We start from the raw sequence: 17134 nt of genomic DNA on the forward strand, positions 1-17134 counted from the left end.
GCTGCTGGCAGTGTCTGTAAATCCAGCAGATATGGGAGGGACTTTGGACAGGGATCAGCCCTAGCAGGGTGTGTGGAGGGGTTCTCCACATCTCGGCTGAGTGCAAAGGCCGTGGGCCTGGGCTGATGTCACCTCCTTGGCACAATGCCCTGTGCCTGCTGGGCACAGATGGGCTTGGGGCACAGACAGATGCAGGGACAAGAGGAAGTGCAGTGCTGGAAGGAAATCCTGCCCTGGCCACGGTGCTGTGGCGCCAGGCAGGGCAATGCCCTGTCCCAGGGTGCCATGGGCAGCTCTGAGCATTGGACCTGGGAAAACGGTGGGCGTGGGGAGCACCTGGGGTCACTTGTGCACCGAGCACCCTGCTCTCTTCCCAGGCTTCCATGAGCAATAAATCCATGGATGTAGACTAAAACTCTGCTCCTTGCTCAGCCCTTGATAGGAATGTACCAACCCTTGTGTACTGTGCTCCAACCAGGCAAAGCTGGGGAGGACATTGCCTCCCCTCAGCCGCATGTCATCATCTCCTGCACCCCAGTGCCTCCCGTGCTGGTCCCAGGGGAGAACCAGGAGCCACAGACAAGTGTGGAGGCAGGCACAGGGCAGCGCGTCAGGAGGTGACCGCCACTGTGAACCTTGGCACGGCGGATGGAGACAAAACAACCGGTGTTTATTGCATCCCTTGGTCCTGTCCACAGTGGGACTCAGCCAGAGCCTCTCAGCCCCTCACTATGAGGGCAGCCATGCAGAGGGCCAGGAGGGTGAGCAGGGGCTGTGGGGAGCACCGTGTGCCATGGGAGGCCCTGCGGGCTGCCCTGCACCCAGGCTCTGTGGCATAGGGCTCGAGGCAGGCAGCGTAGGCCATGGCATGGGCGATGTAGTGCTGCTCCTGCACCCCATGGAAGAGGTGGCCCATGGGGCCCTGGGCCAGCACCACCACGTCTTCCCCACTGTGAGTCTCTGTCTCCAGGGGCACAGCTGCCTGCTGTCTGTAGTCCTTGTCCTCTGCAGGGGGAAGAGGAGAAATGAGGCTGGGGGTCTGGATCCATGACATGTCACAGGGAGGGGGACACAGCTCCCATCACTCCTGCATCAGTGTCATTTCTGCAGTGGGGTGTCGGGGGGGTGTGATTGGGGGTGGGTGTGCGATGGGTGTGAGTGGACAGGGTGTATGAGGGGGCTGGGGTGTGTGTGAGGGCTGCGGTGTGTGGGGGCTGCAGGTTTCAGCGCCCGTCCGGGAAAGCAAAGGGGACAGGGGGGATGAAGGACATGGGGGAGGAAGGCTGGAGGTGCCCGTGGGTTTGCGGGCAGCGCTGCGGCTGTGTGAGTGGAGGGGGGTGGTGAAGTGAGTTGCGGGGAGCTGAGACAGTGAGAGAGAAGGTGCGTGACTCTGGGTGTGCACATAGAGCAGGGGTAAAATGGATGGTGCGTGTGCAGGGGTGTGAGCATCCATAGGTGTGTGTCCAGAGGGGCGAGTTACCTGTGTGCTTGTGTGTGTGTGAGTGTGCACGTACGTGCAAGTGTGCTCAGGTGTGTGTATGGCTTGGAGGCTGTGCCTGTGGTTACAGGGCTGTGTGTGAAGAGCCAGGGGGTCCATGCAGCTCGCCATGCAGGCTGCAGCACAGCAGTGGGGCTGGCCACGGGGCAGCTGGGGGACACCAGGAGGCAGGGATGGGGCAGAGAGTGGTGGCAGCACAGGGCAGGCTATGAGGCAGCCGATGTGCCAGTCAGGCCATGGAGCAGGGGCCTGCTGTCTGCCTGGCACTCCCAGCCTCTTGCATGCTGCCTGTTGCAGCTCCAGCAGCCTCTAGCAGGAGGGAAACTGAGGCAGCGACGTGCCCATTCCTGGGGCTGCTCCAGCAGACTGCCATCCTTCGGCTCCAGGGACACCAGGGACACTCTGCGATCTGGGGAAGGCGAGGGGTGCCTGGCTCAGCACAGCGCCCTCCCTCTGCTCACCCACTGCCGTCTCTTGCCCCAGATCGACCAGGACGGGCTGACCCTGCCCGAACGGACCCTCTACCTGGGGCAGGATGAGGAGAGCGAGAAGGTGAGGGGGGCACATCGACGCCTTGGGGACACCAGGAGAGGGAGCAGCAGCCGGCATGGTTGGCAGACAGGGGGCACCTCACTGCCAGCAGTGCTGGGGACTGAGGTGCCATAGGACAGTGCGGGGTGGCCCTGAGCATCCCTGACCTGCTGCCTGGTGGGAGGCTGGAAAGCCTGGAGGGGGTCCCCTCCAGGGTGGCATGGAGTAGGGGTCCCCATGCCCCCTGACAGTGCCTGCCCTGGCAGCTCAAGTGGAAGCGCTTGCTGGACCGCATCTTCCACGACAACTTCTCGGAGGAGGAGGAGGTGGTGCTGCTGGCCACCGACTACATGCACAAGGTGTCCAACCTCATCCGTGTGACACCCAGCAGGTGAGGGGGGCTGGCACCCCCTGTGCCCCTGGCACCTTTCCCAGCCTGGCAGCGGGCACAGGACAGCTGTGCCTGCAACCTCCCACCATCATCCTCCTCCTGGTGCTGGCAGGCCGGGCTGGGCACAGGAAATCTGGGAAAGCTTGTGGGAAAAAGGCACTGTGGTGAGCCCCACAGCATCCTGGTGGTGCCCTGACACCTGCTGAGCCACTCATGCTAGAGATCACCAGACTCATCACACCTCAGGGAGGGACACGGTGCCAGACTGTCCCTGTGCCCCCACCTGCCATGGCCCCCCTGTGTCCCTGAGCAGAGGTGTCCCCGAGCAGGGGTGTCCCCAGCCTGGCACATGTTCCCACCCTCCCCTGTGCCTGGGGACGTGCTGAGGGCTGCTCCCGTCCCTGTCACAGGATCCTTCACAACTACATGCTGTGGCGCATTGTGGTGGTGCTGAGCGAGCACCTCTCCACCCCCTTCCGCGATGCCATCCACGAGCTCTCCAAGGAGATGGAGGGCAATGAGAAGCAGCTGGAGCTGGGTAAGATCTGCCTGAGCCAGGCCAACAAGCACTTCGGCATGGCCCTGGAGCTCTCTTCGCTGACATGGGGGGTCTCAAACTCGCCTACTACGTAAGTGTCCCCGCACCCTGGGTGTCACAGCCACGGGCAGCTGCTTATGCCATTCCTGTTGAGTGGGAGGAGACCCCCCAACCCCTCCTTACTCCCTGCAGCAAGGGGTGGGAACAATCCTGATTGCCGGTTGCTGGGGGCTTGGGGGGGTCCAGGGTGGGTTTGGGGGAGTACCCAGGCCATGCTGAGGGCATCCCTTGTTCTCCAGGCCTACCAGAAGTGGGTACGGGAGCACGGCCCTGAGCACCCCCTGCACCACATGAAGTACACACACGACCAGCTCTTCTTCATCGCCTTTGCCCAGGTGAGCCTCTGTCCTCCTCACAGGTAACAGCTCTTGGGGCAGGAGGGTCACCTTGTGTGAGGCCAGCAGCCCAAAGGGATGGGAGAGAGCCCTGCGGGACACAGGGCCAATGGCCAGGAGCTGGGCTCGGCTGCATCAGCAGGTCCTGGACTCAGGGTACAGAGCTCAGCCCTGAACGAGCACCCCACGCTGTCCTGTTGCTCCTGTTGGACCCTACAATAATAAATTAGTGTGTCCCCCATGACTTCAGAAGCTCCACAGTAACACATACATTTGATCCCAAAATTCTAGGAAACCCTGCAGCCAGGCAGCTTACAACCCCGGAGACCCTACAACAACAAACATGACTCCACGCTCTCCCACCCCACTTAGACCATGTTCACAGGCTCCTGGGAGACCCTACAAAAATAAATTCAATCAGGGCACAGTTGCCCTCAATCCCTAGCAGCCAGAAGGGCCATGGTGTCCTGGTGGTTGCCAGGACCCAGGGTGCCCCATGTGGCTTGTCCATGGAACCTTTGTCCCCTGCAGAACTGGTGCATCAAGCGGAGATCCCAGTCCATCTACCTGCAGGTGCTGACAGACAAGCACGCCCCGGAGCACTACAGGTACTGGGTGCTCCCAAAATGGGGTGGGCTTGGGGCATGGTGGCTGCCAGCCTTCCCCACAGATGTCAGTGCTGTGCAAAGTGGGATGAGCACAACCAGCAGATTCTGGGTGATATCCCTGGGGCAGGGGTGGGGTGCTGCTGTGAGTGGGGTGCGAGGCAGCAGTGCGGGGGGCAGGGGGTGCCCAGCTCTGAGGTTCTCCCCTCTCCCGGCAGGGTCCTGGGCAGTGTCTCGCAGTTTGAGGAGTTTGGACGGGTCTTCCACTGCCCCAAGAACTCGCCCATGAACCCAGTGCACAAGTGCTCGGTGTGGTGAGGCTCACCCCCCTCCAGCAGGCTGGGACCCTCCATCCCCTCCCCTGCCTAAGTGACACCCTGTGCCCACTCCCCAACTTCCCATCTCCCCTCCCTATTGTCCAGGTAAAGGGGGCACCCTCGGGTGTCACAGGGGGTCGCCCCAAAGGCAGGCACCTGCCATAGGGGTGTAGGCAGCAGAGACACTCGGGCTGGGCCGCTGCCTCCTGCCCATCCACCTCCCATCCACTGCCCTGCGCACTGAGGGGTCCTCATTGCCCATGAAGGAACAAGGGCATGCCCAGGCACCCCTGTGCCCCCTTTTCTGTCCACCTGGCCCAAACCCTTCACCCAGCCCTACCACATCCATCCCAGTGTCAGTCAAGGCAGGGGGAGGACTCCAGAGTTACCAAGGGGCTGCCCCATGCCAAAAGCCTCCCCTGCACGGTGCCCTCCCCGTGCCAGCCCCCTCCTGTCCATGCAGCAGCCCCACCGAGGCGGGGCACAGCGGCGCAGCCGGGCCGGGCAATGCCAGCCTGCCTGGGAGCACATACACACGGACACTGCTGTATTTTTCGCTGCTGTTTCTGGTCAATAAACACTGGGTATGCTGGGTGGCTGCCAGGGGCCATGGCCAGGGAATGGGAGCAGTGGGGCAGCACCCCCAGCCCTGCCCACATGGCTCAGGCGCCCCCACTCCACCAACACGCCTGTCCCACCAGTGTCACACTGTGTTTATTTATCACCCCACTGCCCGGGATTCGGTGTCCCCATGGCTGCTGCATCTACACCAGGGGTGCTTCAGAAAGCTGCCAACATGTGCCACACCATGGGGAGGGAGGCAATGTGGGGTGCCCTGGGGACATGGGATCAGCGGACGAGGGGCAGAAGGAGGGCAGGCAGGAGCAGGGCCAGGGGGGTGGCGCGGATGCCAGGGGCAGAGTCCCGTTGGTGGCAGTCAGTGTAGGGCTCGATGCAGGCGGCGTAGGCCATGGCATGAGCTACATAGGTCTGCTCCTGCACCCCGTGGAAGAGGTGGGCCATGGGGCCCTTGGCCAGGATGGCCACGTCCTCACCGCCATGGGTCTCTGACTCCAGTGGCACAGCCGCCTGTGGCTGGTAATCGAACTGCACTGGGGAGGGAAGAGAAAGAGGTGAGGGGGGACAATGATGGCCTTCAGCAAACCCCACCTCCCAGCCATGGTCTCTGAGCCCTCACTGGCTGTGTCTGGGTCCACGCTGGGCCGGTCAGGGCCCGGGTATCCAGGCCCATTCCCGTAGAGGATCGATGTGTAGTTCTTCCCGTCGCTGGCTGTCCCGGGCGCCAGACCTAGGTAGGGAAAATGGAAGAGGAGCAGGAGGAGGATCAGCCAAGGAGCACCCATATCATCCTGCTGGCCACAGTCAGGGTGCCACAGGGCTGGCAGTACCCAGGACAGGGCAGAGCCCCACCAAAGATGGAAGAGCCGCGCAGGGTGTAGCCACCGAAGGTGAAGACGTGCGAGTGGTCAGCGGTGACGACGGTGAGGGTCTCAGCCTCATCTGTCATGGTGCCTGCCCGCTCAATGGCCTGGTCGAACTCCACTGCCTCTGTCAGTGCCTTATGGGGTGAACCCTCATGGTGGCCGCGGTCGATTCTGCCACCTGCAGATCGGCACCCACGGTGGGCTGGGGCCCGACAGCAGCACCCTCACCTCCTGCCCACACCCTACACCCCCCTCTCACCAGCCCCAGGGGCCCGAGCCCCAACTTATCTTCCACAAAGAGGTAGAAGCCCTTGGGGTTCCTGCTCAGGATGGTGATGGCTGCCTCTGTCATCTCGGTGAGTGACGGGTCCAGGGTGGTGTTACGCACCAGGTTGTATTTCGTGTCCACAGGTTCAAAGAGACCTGTGAGTAAAAGTGTTGGGGACAACATCAGTGCCTGTGTGTCCCAACGCCTGTTGGGTCCTGGCACAGGGGTCATTTGTTACCCATCAAATAATTCACGTTGGGGTCGGCGGCAGCAGCCAGCATCTCTGTCCTGTTCCAGACATAGCGGGCACCCTGTGGGCAAATCCCTAAGGGGGTCAGTGGGTGCCTGGCCCTGTGCCAGGGGCAGTGGGCAGAGGAGTGTCCCTGATGCATCACCCACCGGCCGTTCCTTCAGCCACATGTCAATGAGGTTTTGCCCATCCTCGCGTATCCCATTCTGCCTGCTGTCAGCAGGGTACTCAGGGTCCGGCGTCCCCACGGGGGTCATGTATATCCGACCCCCACCCAGGATCACCTGGAGGGGATGAGGTGGACGAAGTGTTAGTGGGGGTGCCCTGAGAGGGGTGTATCCCTACACTCCTCCTCCCGTGCGCGGGTGCTCACGTTGATGTCGACGTTGTGGATCAGCTGCCAGGCGATGTCCTTGCAGCCCTGCATCCGCGCCTCCTGGGGCATGCTGGCGTCCGCGTACCAGTCCCGGTTCACCACGTGAGCATAGGTTCCCGAGGGCGACGCGTGCTGCACCCGTGTCGTGGTCACGACGCCCACCGCCTTCCCTGCCAAACCCCGCTCATCAGGCCCCACCAAGGGCAACACAGGGTTCCCACCACCAAGCTATGGGATGCTCATGAGGGGAAAGCTCCCAGTGTGGCACCCCTTGTCCCCACAGGGTCCCCCCAGCCCCGCCTCTCTCGTTACCAGCTTTGCGGGCTCGCTCCAGCACTGAGATCACCTCGTTGCCGGCCGTGGTGCTGCACTCCGAGAAGCGGGCTGCTGCGCTCACCCCTATGGTCTTGTAGTTGCCCTTCACCCCACAGAGATAGGCTGTGGCTGTCCCTGCGCTGTCAGGGACATGCCTGTCCACATTGTAGGTCTGTCGAGGATAGAAGGACTCAGGGCTGGGGTCCCCAGCTGGGTGTTCCCCCAGCACTCCCTGCCATACTGATTCACTCACCCATGGGCATGCGTGGGATGGGGAGGGACCCCATGCACAATATATGTGCAACCCCGGGCTGCCAGCAGCCCCATGCCTGGGATAACCATGGCCCCATGCCCAGGATCACCATGGCCCCTTTCCAGCATGCTGGAATTTACCTTAGACAGAGCCACGTAGGGGAAAGCATCCAGGGCAAGAGGGGTCTCAGGGCCCAGCTTCCCCTGCTGCTGTCCCTTAAGGATGCGGGTGGCTGTGATGGTGGGGATCCCGAATCCTGGGCAGAGAGAGAGTCCCAGTCACCCTCTGGACCAGGTGTCCTGCACACATCCCACTCAGCAGAGTACTGGCCATGTCAGCCTGCTTGCTGGGGTGCCAGCTGGACTCACCGTCCCCAAGGAAAATGATGAGGTTTTTGGCTTCCTTTATCCTGGGCTGGGTTTTAAAGGAGGCCTTGATGGCTGCAGCTGCCTGCTTGTACCAGAAGGATGGATTCTCCTCCTCCGCTGGACAGTGCAAACACCCATCAATCCCAGCACAACAGCACCTGCATCCCTGGGGCACCCCTGAAGGGTGCCCACAGCCCAGGGATACTTGTTCCCTGGGCACTCCCATGCTGGGGCCTCCTGTCACATGGAGCAGGTGGTTCAGGGGGCTTTTTGGGGAGGGGAGAGACCATGCAGGCTTGCACCGACTGCCTGGCCCCAGGGTCCTGGGGCAGGGAACAAGGGGGGACAGCAAAACCAGACATCATGGGGAGTTATCTGGCAAGTGGGGTGAGGCCAAATCCATGGTAGGAAGTGGTGATGGAGGATACAGGCACTTCCCCCAGACCAGCCCCCAGCACAGAAGCATGCGAAAGCCTGGGGGGAAAGTGGTTCAAAACCCCGAGAAGGGCAGGGGTAACTCACCCCCATTAATTCTTGTTCAGCTGGGCAGCTCCAGCTCCCCTCCCCAAGCCCTCCTTGTGGCCAGCCAGGCTGACACCCTGCTTCCCTGGACACCCACCAAAGCCAGCCAGGCACCCATGCCCACCCTTGTCCCCACCTGGGATGACAGCGGTGCTGAACCCTGCGCAGAGGCAGAGGGTGAGGGATGCCAGGAGCTGCATGGTGAGATCTGACAGGCCAGTGCTGCTGGCAGTGTCTGTAAATCCAGCAGATATGGGAGGGACTTTGGACAGGGATCAGCCCTAGCAGGGTGTGTGGAGGGGTTCTCCACATCTCGGCTGAGTGCAAAGGCCGTGGGCCTGGGCTGATGTCACCTCCTTGGCACAATGCCCTGTGCCTGCTGGGCACAGATGGGCTTGGGGCACAGACAGATGCAGGGACAAGAGGAAGTGCAGTGCTGGAAGGAAATCCTGCCCTGGCCACGGTGCTGTGGCGCCAGGCAGGGCAATGCCCTGTCCCAGGGTGCCATGGGCAGCTCTGAGCATTGGACCTGGGAAAACGGTGGGCGTGGGGAGCACCTGGGGTCACTTGTGCACCGAGCACCCTGCTCTCTTCCCAGGCTTCCATAAGCAATAAATCCATGGATGTAGACTAAAACTCTGCTCCTTGCTCAGCCCTTGATAGGAATGTACCAACCCTTGTGTACTGTGCTCCAACCAGGCAAAGCTGGGGAGGACATTGCCTCCCCTCAGCCGCATGTCATCATCTCCTGCACCCCAGTGCCTCCCGTGCTGGTCCCAGGGGAGAACCAGGAGCCACAGACAAGTGTGGAGGCAGGCACAGGGCAGCGCGTCAGGAGGTGACCGCCACTGTGAACCTTGGCACGGCGGATGGAGACAAAACAACCGGTGTTTATTGCATCCCTTGGTCCTGTCCACAGTGGGACTCAGCCAGAGCCTCTCAGCCCCTCACTATGAGGGCAGCCATGCAGAGGGCCAGGAGGGCGAGCAGGGGCTGTGGGGAGCACCGTGTGCCATGGGAGGCCCTGCGGGCTGCCCTGCACCCAGGCTCTGTGGCATAGGGCTCGAGGCAGGCAGCGTAGGCCATGGCATGGGCGATGTAGTGCTGCTCCTGCACCCCATGGAAGAGGTGGCCCATGGGGCCCTGGGCCAGCACCACCACGTCTTCCCCACTGTGAGTCTCTGTCTCCAGGGGCACAGCTGCCTGCTGTCTGTAGTCCTTGTCCTCTGCAGGGGGAAGAGGAGAAATGAGGCTGGGGGTCTGGATCCATGACATGTCACAGGGAGGGGGACACAGCTCCCATCACTCCTGCATCAGCGTCATTTCTGCAGTGGGGTGATTCCTGAGCCTCACAGTGACAGCAGGACCCTGTGCAGCATTCATGGCCATGCCAGTGGGACGCTCTCCCCATCCACCCTGTTCCTTCACCTAATCCCCAGCAGACTCACTGGGAATCTGTCCCCAGCCACCCCATGGCTCTGCCACATCCCCAGCAGACTGGTACCTGCAGCAGGGAGGCTGGCAGCTGGACGGGCCCCATCACGGATGCTGTAGCCAGGACCATTACCATAGAGAATGCTGGTGTAGGCTCGCTTATCCTTGGCTTTCTTGGGGGCCAGCCCTGGCACAGGGAAAGACATTGTCACCCCCTGTCCCAGCTGGGTACCCCTCCTCAGCTCCCTGCCTGGGCAAGTTCAGCCTCCCGTGGGAGCAACAGGGTGCAGTGGAAAGAGGAATGCTCACTGCCCCTCTCCAGGACCCACCAAAGATGGAGTTTCCACGTGGTGTGCTGCCCCCAAAAGTGAAGACATGGGAGTGGTCGGCCGTCACCACGGTCAGGGTGTCAGCAGGGGAGGTGAGCTCTCCCGCCCGTGCCACCGCCCGGTCCAGCATCACGGCTTCCATCAGCGCCTGCTTGGCCCGGCCACTGTGGTGGCCATGGTCGATTCTGCCACCTGCACGGGGAATGTGGCTGTCACCCTTTCCCTGGTCTCCTTGGATAGCTACCTGCTCCCAGGACCCACATCCCACCTCAGCCCCAGCCACACTGCCCGCCTGGAGCTACTCATCTTCCACAAAGAGGAAGAAGCCATTGGGGTTCCTGCGCAGGATGCGGACGGCCTTTTCCGTCATCTCCACAATGGAAGGGTCTGTGGATGTGTTGCGGTTCAGCTCATACTTCATGTCCTTGGGCTCAAAGAGGCCTGGGGGAGGAGGGTAAGGGGGTCCATGCTGGAGCTGATTTGTGCACCTGCCGACACGTCCAGAGAGGGGAGGAGGAAGCATTGCCACTGGTGCAGCCAGTGATGCTCCTACCCATAAGGTGGCTCACAGAGTCATCTTTGACTGCATCCAGGCCCTTCTTGTCCCAGACATAGTGGGCACCCTGCCAGTGAGAGCAGAACCAGTGCCAATGGCACACACCCTGTGCCCAGAGTTTCATTTCCTCTTCCCCTGCACACTACCTGCTTGGCACTCAGCCACTCAGCAATCAAGTCCCGGCCGTCCTTCCTGGTGCCATTTTGATCTGGGTCCTCTGGATACTCGGGGTCCGGAGTCTGCTTGGGGGTCATGTACATCCTCCCGCCGCCCAGGATCACCTGCCAGGGAGCTCAGCAGACCCTCCCAGCGTTCCTGGTGCCCCCTCCCTCCCGCTCCCGCTCCCCAGCTCACGTTGATGTCGGTGTTGTGCACCAGCTGGTAGGCGATGTCCTTGCAGCCGTCCCGCAGGGCCTCCTTGGGCATGTTGGCGTCAGCGTACCAGCCCCGGCTGGCCGAGTGCGCGTAGGCTGCCCCGGGGGATGCGTGCTGCACCCGCGTGGTCGTCACGATGCCCACAGACTTGCCTGCAGCGTGGGCAAGGGTTTACAGGGAATCCATCCAGCCCTGCACGGCACTGGATGACCATGCCCGGCTTTCTGACAAGGTTTCCTGCTGCCCCATACCTGCCAGCCTGGCCCGGTGCAGGACAGAGTCCACCTCATTGCCGAAGGTGGTGTGGCATTTTCCATAGACGGCTGCCCCGCTCAGTCCCAGAGTCTTGGCGTTGGCCTTCACCCCACAGAGGTAGGCGGTGCCCGTGCCAGCGCTGTCGGGCACCTGCCGGTCGATGGTGTAGGTCTGGAAGCAAGACGGATGCAATGGGGTTTCAAGCAGGGGCAGCAGGAGTGTCCTCCCGAGCCCTGCTCTTCTCACCTTGGCCAGGGCCATGTGGGGAAAGGTCTCCATGGCCAAGACGCTCTCCTCGCCTGAGCCACCAGCCAGCTGCCCCTTGTAGATCCGAGCTGCTGACATGGTGGACAGCCCCATGCCTGTGGCCATGTCTGAGTCACTGGGTGGCAAGGGGCCAGACCAGGGACAGACCTGCTGTCCCTGCTCTCCAGACACTGCCCGAGGGCTTGCCCCAGCCCCATCTTCTCATCAGCCACATCCCCTGGCTGTTGGGGAGCTGCAGGGCCTGGCAGTGACCCGGGGCACTCACCGTCACCCATGAAGAGGATGATGTTTTTGGCCCGCTGTGCTACTGGCTGCAAGGCCAAGGCCAACTCCAGCCTCCTCCTGGCACTTTTATTCCAGTAGCCTGGGGTCTTCTCAGCATCTGGAGGTGAAAGCAGAGCTGGGAACTTCTAGGTGCACCCCCAGGGGTCCAGCATGCCCATCTCTACCCAAGGTGAATTTAGCTGCTATAAATCCCTGCCATGGAGGACCAGGAAACCCCTGGAGATCAGCATGGTCTTTTGCAGACCAGCATTGTTCAGAAACCACCTGTAGAAGGGAAACTGAGTTTGGCAGGGAAGTCCTTTGTGCCTCTTGGCAGAGTGGATGAGGAGCCTGAGGATCAGCCACAGTGAGTGTGCAATGGCTGGGTAACTACGGCTGGCTGTGGCTCTTGGGCCATTTTATCCAAAGTCAGGAATAGGGGTTGGGAGCAGCAGGGACTGGGGCCGGGGGGCAGGACCTGCTCTGGGGGGGAAGCTGAGACCAATCCATTCAAAGCTTGTGGTCTCAGAGCACCCTGAGGTAGCTGTGAGGGTTCCCGTTTGCTGGCATCCCAAGGGAGGTGACGGTCCCTGGAGTTCCCCAAGGAAGTGACACCAGCCCCAGCATCCCCCACCAGAGGTTCTTACCCCACTGTCCCACACGTCCCCTGTCACCAGAGGCTGCAGTGGCAAGCTGGGCGAGGAAGCAGAGGAGAAGGCAGGTTCCAGGGGAAAGCGGCCACCCCATGTTGCCCACCCCAGCTCCCTCCTGGAATGCTGCCTTAGTCCAGGCCGAGGGGACGGCCCTTTATGGCTCTACCCTGTCCCGTGAGACGATGGGCTGATAACATTCACGGACTATCTCCCAACCCTCCCAAGGCCCTCGCCCCACCCTGGGGCCATCCCTGCCCCCCACCAGCAAGGCAGGACCTCCAGCCTGTCCCTGAGAACCAGGGCACCTCTGGGCCCCAGCTCCCAAGGGGGCGGCTGCCTGCGGGACCCCGGGAGGTGGGAGGGCCAGCACAGGGCAAAGGGTTGTTTTTGCAGACAGGCTGAGCTGGGCCAGGCTGGATTTGCCTGGTTTCTCCTGAGATAAACCCGAGGAGGGGGACACTGGGCTGAGGGGTAGGGGGTGGACATCTTGCCTTTGGTGTCAGCATCCTCTGGTCCCCTCTCCCAGCAGAGTCACATGCTACCTATCAGCTCCTGGGACAGCTGGTGCCTGACATACTGGGTGCCCTGGGGCAGCCCATGCCAGCACACCTGCACAGCGGGGTACCTGCTGTGGGCACGGAACAGCCCCCTGTCACCAGCATCAGGTGGCATCCACCCATGATTGCACCAGGTCATCTGGAAAGACGCTGCATGAGCGCAAGTCCCGGGGACTACAGGTGTCATTTATGTGCTCCTAGGAAGTGTGCTGTTCCAGCCCTGATCCCCCATCCTAACCCAGGCAGTCGAGGTTTGGCCAGCTCCTGGCTCCTGCAGATGACTGACGTGCTGGTGCTGGTGCCAGCCATGGCTGTCACCACTGATGGGGCAGAGTGATGCAGGGCTCCTTCCCTGCCTGGCACAATGGATCAATTCCTTACCAGATGTCAATCCCTTCACCACCCCCTGCTTGTGATGATGTGGAGGCTGCCAGAGCAGCCCATGCCCCTGACACATCCTCAGAGTGTGTGTGGGGGACATGGGGACAGAGACCAGGCAGAGGTGGCTGGAGATGGCAGAGGTCAGTTGGTCAGTGAGGCGCTGGATGCAAGGACATGGTGCCATAGGGTCCCTTAGCAGGGTTAGGCTGGAGGCCATGGTGTGAGGGACTGGAGCAGACACACAGGACTCCTGGTGAAGTCAGAGGGACTAAGGGAATACCTGTTGGATCAGGAGCTGGGAACACCTGCCCTGATCTCACATCTTCTGGCCAAGCATATCTGATGCTGGGATAGGCAGTGAGGCCAGATTTCATAATGCCGGGGAAGTGGCAGGCAGGGGAGGGCAGGGGGCTCCCCAGAGATGAGTTACTGCTGGGATCCCCCAGCTGGGGGATAAAATGGAGGGCATAAAATAAAACCTGCATGAGCTCCACACACAGCTGCTGACCCATCTTTTATTACATGACACACAACCCTGCAAGAAACCCTCCTCCATGGCCCCATGGCTGCATCCCACTGCATCCACATCCCTCCTGGGATGGTGGAGCCCACTCCTCTCTGCTCCTGGGGACACACATCCCCTCTCAGCCCTCACCACGGGCACTGAAGCTGCAGATGGACACCACTGCCTTAAAAAAAACATTAAGAAAGCATCATGCTAAAAATACCAAAGAGTAGAAATGTTCTGCCTGGGGCAGGCTCAAGTCCTGAGCCGTGCTCCCAGGCGGAGTTAAAATACAAACTAGAAGTAAAACCACAATGGTTTTAAAACTCAAAACCCCAAAGTTCTTGTGGGTCCCTTCTGTCTCCAGCAGGTGCTGGAGCGGGGCCTGGGAGGTGAGGGAGCATCAGCAGTGGGGAGCACACAGAGTCAGGGCTCTCACTTGTCCAAGCTTGGCCTCTTGAGCAGGGCACTGTACTTGAGGGGGCCACCATCTGCCGTCAGCACCACCTCCACCAGCGTGAAAATGGTGATCACCTTCATCAAGGGAGAGAAAGAGAGAAAAAAGGGTTTTCAGGCAGCTTGGAATCACACCAAGATTTGCTTAAAGCTGTGTTGGCTTTTGCTGCCTCCATCAGTGCACTCATGAGGAACCAAGGAATAGGGCAGGATGGATTCAGATAGCTCTGCTGGGGTCCAGGGTGCTCCTAGGGCTAGAGGCAGCATCCTCAAGAGCAACACCATGAACTCTGACACCAACCAGGACACCCAAACCAACCTGAATGAGCCTCCCAAAACATCCTCATTTATCCCAGCTTGATCAGGCCCCACTCTTGCTCTCTGCACAGTCTGGGAAGAATTGTGGGCATTTGTGCCCTTGGCTTTGGGTCCCAATCTCCCCGCAAGGCCACCCGTGCCTCTCCTCTCCAGCCGCAGAACCACGTCATCCCTTAATGGAGCTTGGCCAAGAGCCAAGGCTGAGCTGCGGTGAGAAGGGTTTTCCACATGACGTTGAGCATTTCATCAGCATCCCACAAGGAGGGAACAATCTGCCCGTGCTCCCACAGTGAGAGGAGACCCAGGAAGGGAGCACAATAGATAAGAGAGATGCAAGGGAATGAAGACCCCAGAAAATCAATCCCTCCTGTTCAGGAACTGTGCTGCTGCTGCCATCTCCCTGCTCCTCTGACCCCAGCTCTTCCTGTGATTGTATGGATTAGGAGTAGAAAGTATTGATCTGGTTTGACCTTGAGGCACAGTTAAGGGGCTGGCTGGGGCATTGCAAAGGGCTGTCCTGGGGTCATGCACAGGCATTTGGGGACTTTGCTTGCTGGAGCCTGTAGCAGGGCTCACTGGGGCCATATGCTCAGGGCTGGTCCCACGAGAAGCAGGCTCAGAGCTACCGGCGTAACCTTGTCCAACCCTTCCTAGCTCATCCAGTGCTGGCTGCTCCAGATTAATCATTCAGAGCAGGAAAATCTCACTGAGATTTAAATGTACCAAAGTGGCCAGTGAGGAGCAACCTGCAGGAAAATCCTATCACAATTGGCAGCCAGAGAGCTGTGAGCTACTGAGCATCAGCCCCTGCCTGCCCCAGCTAGCTGCAGTGCAGGGGGTGGTGTTCATGGGAAAGCCCCCCACATATGGGGGAGTCAAAGGGGGAGTATCAGGATTCTCCCTTGCAATCCTGCCTTATCCCTTTGCTGAACTGCCATGAAACAGCACAATTTCACACCAAATCCTCTGAGTCTCAAATCCACTTTTTACTCCACCGCTGAGTGATGTCCATTGAGGCCCTGGTCATGTCCTGGAGACCAGAGAGAAATGGGGGCAACATCTGCCCTCTGTGGCAGGGCCAAACAAACAGCCCAGACCCCGGCACACCTTCTCACTAACAGCCTTCCCTGATGCTCCCACTGCCTGGCCAGGCTCAGCTAAAACAGGAAGCGGTTTAGAGACCAAGGGCTGGGGCCAGCTGGGGAACTGGGGTGTTTGGTGCTGTGGGGTTTCCAGGTGACATCTACCAGAGTTCAGTGTGACTCACAGGAATCTGGCTCATCCCAAGGCTGGAGATTTATAAACTCAGGGATATGCTGTTTTGGAGGACAGCTCAGAGCCTGATCCTATGGGAGAGTTCCAGTGTTTTCTTAGGAGGTGTGGAAGATTTGTGGAGGAGTTTCCTCTACTAACTGTTTGCTTAACCAAAATGGGCCCTGCTCACGCTGGGGCATCATTTTTCATCAGTTCCCTGCTAGGATGTAAGTGATCCCTGCTCCTGTAGGAAAGGGGGAACTGAGGCCACTCCAGGCTGCATCCATGGGGCTTCTCTGAGCCAAGCTGAAAGAGGAAAGCTCAGCTTCAAAGGGAGGGAGGCCTGCAGAAACGTTTTCAGAGCCAGATCCAGCTCTGATCACAACATCCACCCTGGGAAAGGAATGACTCTCCAGCACACGCATCACCCCAGCTGGGAGGGTCAGCCCATTCTGCGTCAGGAAACTCGAGTGGGCAAGGATGGGATGTGCTGGGCTTGGATGGAATTGGGGCTCAAGTGCAGAGCCCTGGAGTGGTGCAGGGAGAGGTTGGGATTCAGTCCTTCAGGCAGGGATCACAGCAGTCAACACAGCTGGGGTTTTACAGCCATGCCAGACAAAAGCTGGCAAAGAAGCACCACTTAATCAAGCCAGACAAATGTGATTGCTCCCTTTGATTGAGTTACCAAGTTAATAAATGACAGGGACACAAGAGAGAGATTTCTAGATGCAGTTAAGCCATTTGAGACTGCATCTCAGGAAGTCTGATTTTAAAAAATTCTCCTAATTGAGGCTCAACCCTGAGGCTCATCCCATCAACAGGGATGGAAACCCCAAGAAAAAGCTGTCAGGGGCAAAGAGTGTGAGGATGGGGGGAAGGGTCTAGACAGGAGCTGCCTTAAGCCTGATCTTACTTAACATCTTAATTGATGATCTGGAAGGAGGAAGTAAACAGCATGTTAATTCAATTCCTGGAAAAGACTGAATGGGGAGGCAGGGCACAGAGCAGGCACGGCAGAGACTGAAGGCTGTGGAGGGGTCAGATTGTGAGGGCAGTGATGGGACGGGACTAGATGGCAGAGGAGGCTGAGGCTGAAGTTGTGCTCTCTGGGAAAGGGACACAGAGGGACAGCAGGACCTGACACCCTGCAAGGCAAGTCCTGCCTCCCAGACCTGTCCCTGCAGACATCACAGGATCCACATGTTGCCCACAGCCTCCTTGCCAGCCCCATGGTGTTGTAAGCCGGTCCCATGCTGCGGACGTCTTACCTGGGGTACAGATTCCTCCTCCAGCTCCTCTGGTTCCCACAGGAGTGTCAGCTCTGGCTTCTTCCCCACCTTCTGGAAGCGGAAGTCCACCAAGGGCAGCGCCTGCAGGCAGGAAGAGTGTTGGGAACATGCCCCCCTCCACCTCACCTGCAGATAGGGCTGAGGCTGCTTCTGCCCAGCATACTGCCTC

At 60.0% G+C, this 17134-nt stretch overlaps 4 protein-coding genes across 4 annotated transcripts in view; 1 reads left to right on the forward strand and 3 right to left on the reverse strand.

Annotated features, from left to right (window-relative positions):
- Positions 1-3013: 3013 nt before the first annotated feature.
- Positions 3014-4848, forward strand: LOC128812362 (endothelin-converting enzyme-like 1). The gene is made up of 4 exons (XM_053986714.1): positions 3014-3049; positions 3258-3353; positions 3885-3961; positions 4177-4848. The coding sequence occupies exons 1-4, from the start codon at positions 3023-3025 to the stop codon at positions 4274-4276; spliced, it is 300 nt and encodes a 99-aa protein (XP_053842689.1). The 5' UTR covers positions 3014-3022; the 3' UTR covers positions 4277-4848.
- On the reverse strand, positions 4824-8629 carry LOC128812364 (intestinal-type alkaline phosphatase-like). The gene is made up of 11 exons (XM_053986715.1): positions 8209-8629; positions 7551-7667; positions 7323-7438; positions 6927-7101; positions 6612-6784; positions 6388-6522; positions 6227-6299; positions 6011-6143; positions 5707-5900; positions 5474-5584; positions 4824-5387 (listed from the first exon to the last, which is right to left on the reverse strand). Exons 1-11 carry the CDS (start codon positions 8270-8272, stop codon positions 5125-5127), a joined length of 1554 nt encoding a protein of 517 aa, XP_053842690.1. The 5' UTR covers positions 8273-8629; the 3' UTR covers positions 4824-5124.
- A 190-nt stretch (positions 8630-8819) lies between these two features.
- LOC128812048 (intestinal-type alkaline phosphatase-like) lies at positions 8820-11367 on the reverse strand. The gene is made up of 9 exons (XM_053986172.1): positions 11268-11367; positions 11018-11192; positions 10746-10918; positions 10538-10672; positions 10389-10458; positions 10138-10276; positions 9836-10044; positions 9577-9693; positions 8820-9298 (listed from the first exon to the last, which is right to left on the reverse strand). The coding sequence occupies exons 1-9, from the start codon at positions 11364-11366 to the stop codon at positions 9012-9014; spliced, it is 1404 nt and encodes a 467-aa protein (XP_053842147.1). The 5' UTR covers position 11367; the 3' UTR covers positions 8820-9011.
- A 2273-nt stretch (positions 11368-13640) lies between these two features.
- The window catches only part of DIS3L2 (DIS3 like 3'-5' exoribonuclease 2), a 182350-nt gene continuing 178856 nt past the window's right edge, over positions 13641-17134 (reverse strand). The window contains exons 21-22 of the mRNA XM_053985837.1: positions 16945-17046; positions 13641-14182 (exon numbers count right to left, since the gene is read on the reverse strand). Of these exons, the coding sequence (XP_053841812.1) occupies positions 14084-14182; positions 16945-17046 (201 nt within the window). The 3' untranslated portion in view covers positions 13641-14083. The remainder of the gene's footprint in view (positions 14183-16944; positions 17047-17134) is intronic.

The sequence above is a fragment of the Vidua macroura genome, chromosome 10, assembly GCF_024509145.1.
Source record: "Vidua macroura isolate BioBank_ID:100142 chromosome 10, ASM2450914v1, whole genome shotgun sequence".
In the NCBI taxonomy this organism is placed as follows: Eukaryota; Metazoa; Chordata; class Aves; order Passeriformes; family Viduidae; genus Vidua; species Vidua macroura.

Bases quoted from the DNA above. Each gene is read 5' to 3' on its own strand.
- LOC128812364 (XM_053986715.1), bottom strand. From the start codon at position 8,272: ATGCAGCTCCTGGCATCCCTCACCCTCTGCCTCTGCGCAGGGTTCAGC. The intron at 6,785-6,926 runs GTAACGAGAGAG...GGGGTTTGGCAG, and splicing joins GGAGCGAGCCCGCAAAGCTG to GGAAGGCGGTGGGCGTCGTG. The intron at 6,523-6,611 runs GTGAGCACCCGC...CATCCCCTCCAG, and splicing joins TCCACAACGTCGACATCAAC to GTGATCCTGGGTGGGGGTCG.
- LOC128812362 (XM_053986714.1), top strand. From the start codon at position 3,023: ATGGGGGGTCTCAAACTCGCCTACTAC. The intron at 3,050-3,257 runs GTAAGTGTCCCC...CTTGTTCTCCAG, and splicing joins GTCTCAAACTCGCCTACTAC to GCCTACCAGAAGTGGGTACG. The intron at 3,354-3,884 runs GTGAGCCTCTGT...TGTCCCCTGCAG, and splicing joins TCTTCATCGCCTTTGCCCAG to AACTGGTGCATCAAGCGGAG.
- LOC128812048 (XM_053986172.1), bottom strand. From the start codon at position 11,366: ATGTCAGCAGCTCGGATCTACAAGGGGCAGCTGGCTGGTGGCTCAGGC. The intron at 10,919-11,017 runs GTATGGGGCAGC...CCCACGCTGCAG, and splicing joins GCACCGGGCCAGGCTGGCAG to GCAAGTCTGTGGGCATCGTG. The intron at 10,277-10,388 runs GTAGGAGCATCA...CTCCTCCCCCAG, and splicing joins CTCTGTGAGCCACCTTATGG to GCCTCTTTGAGCCCAAGGAC.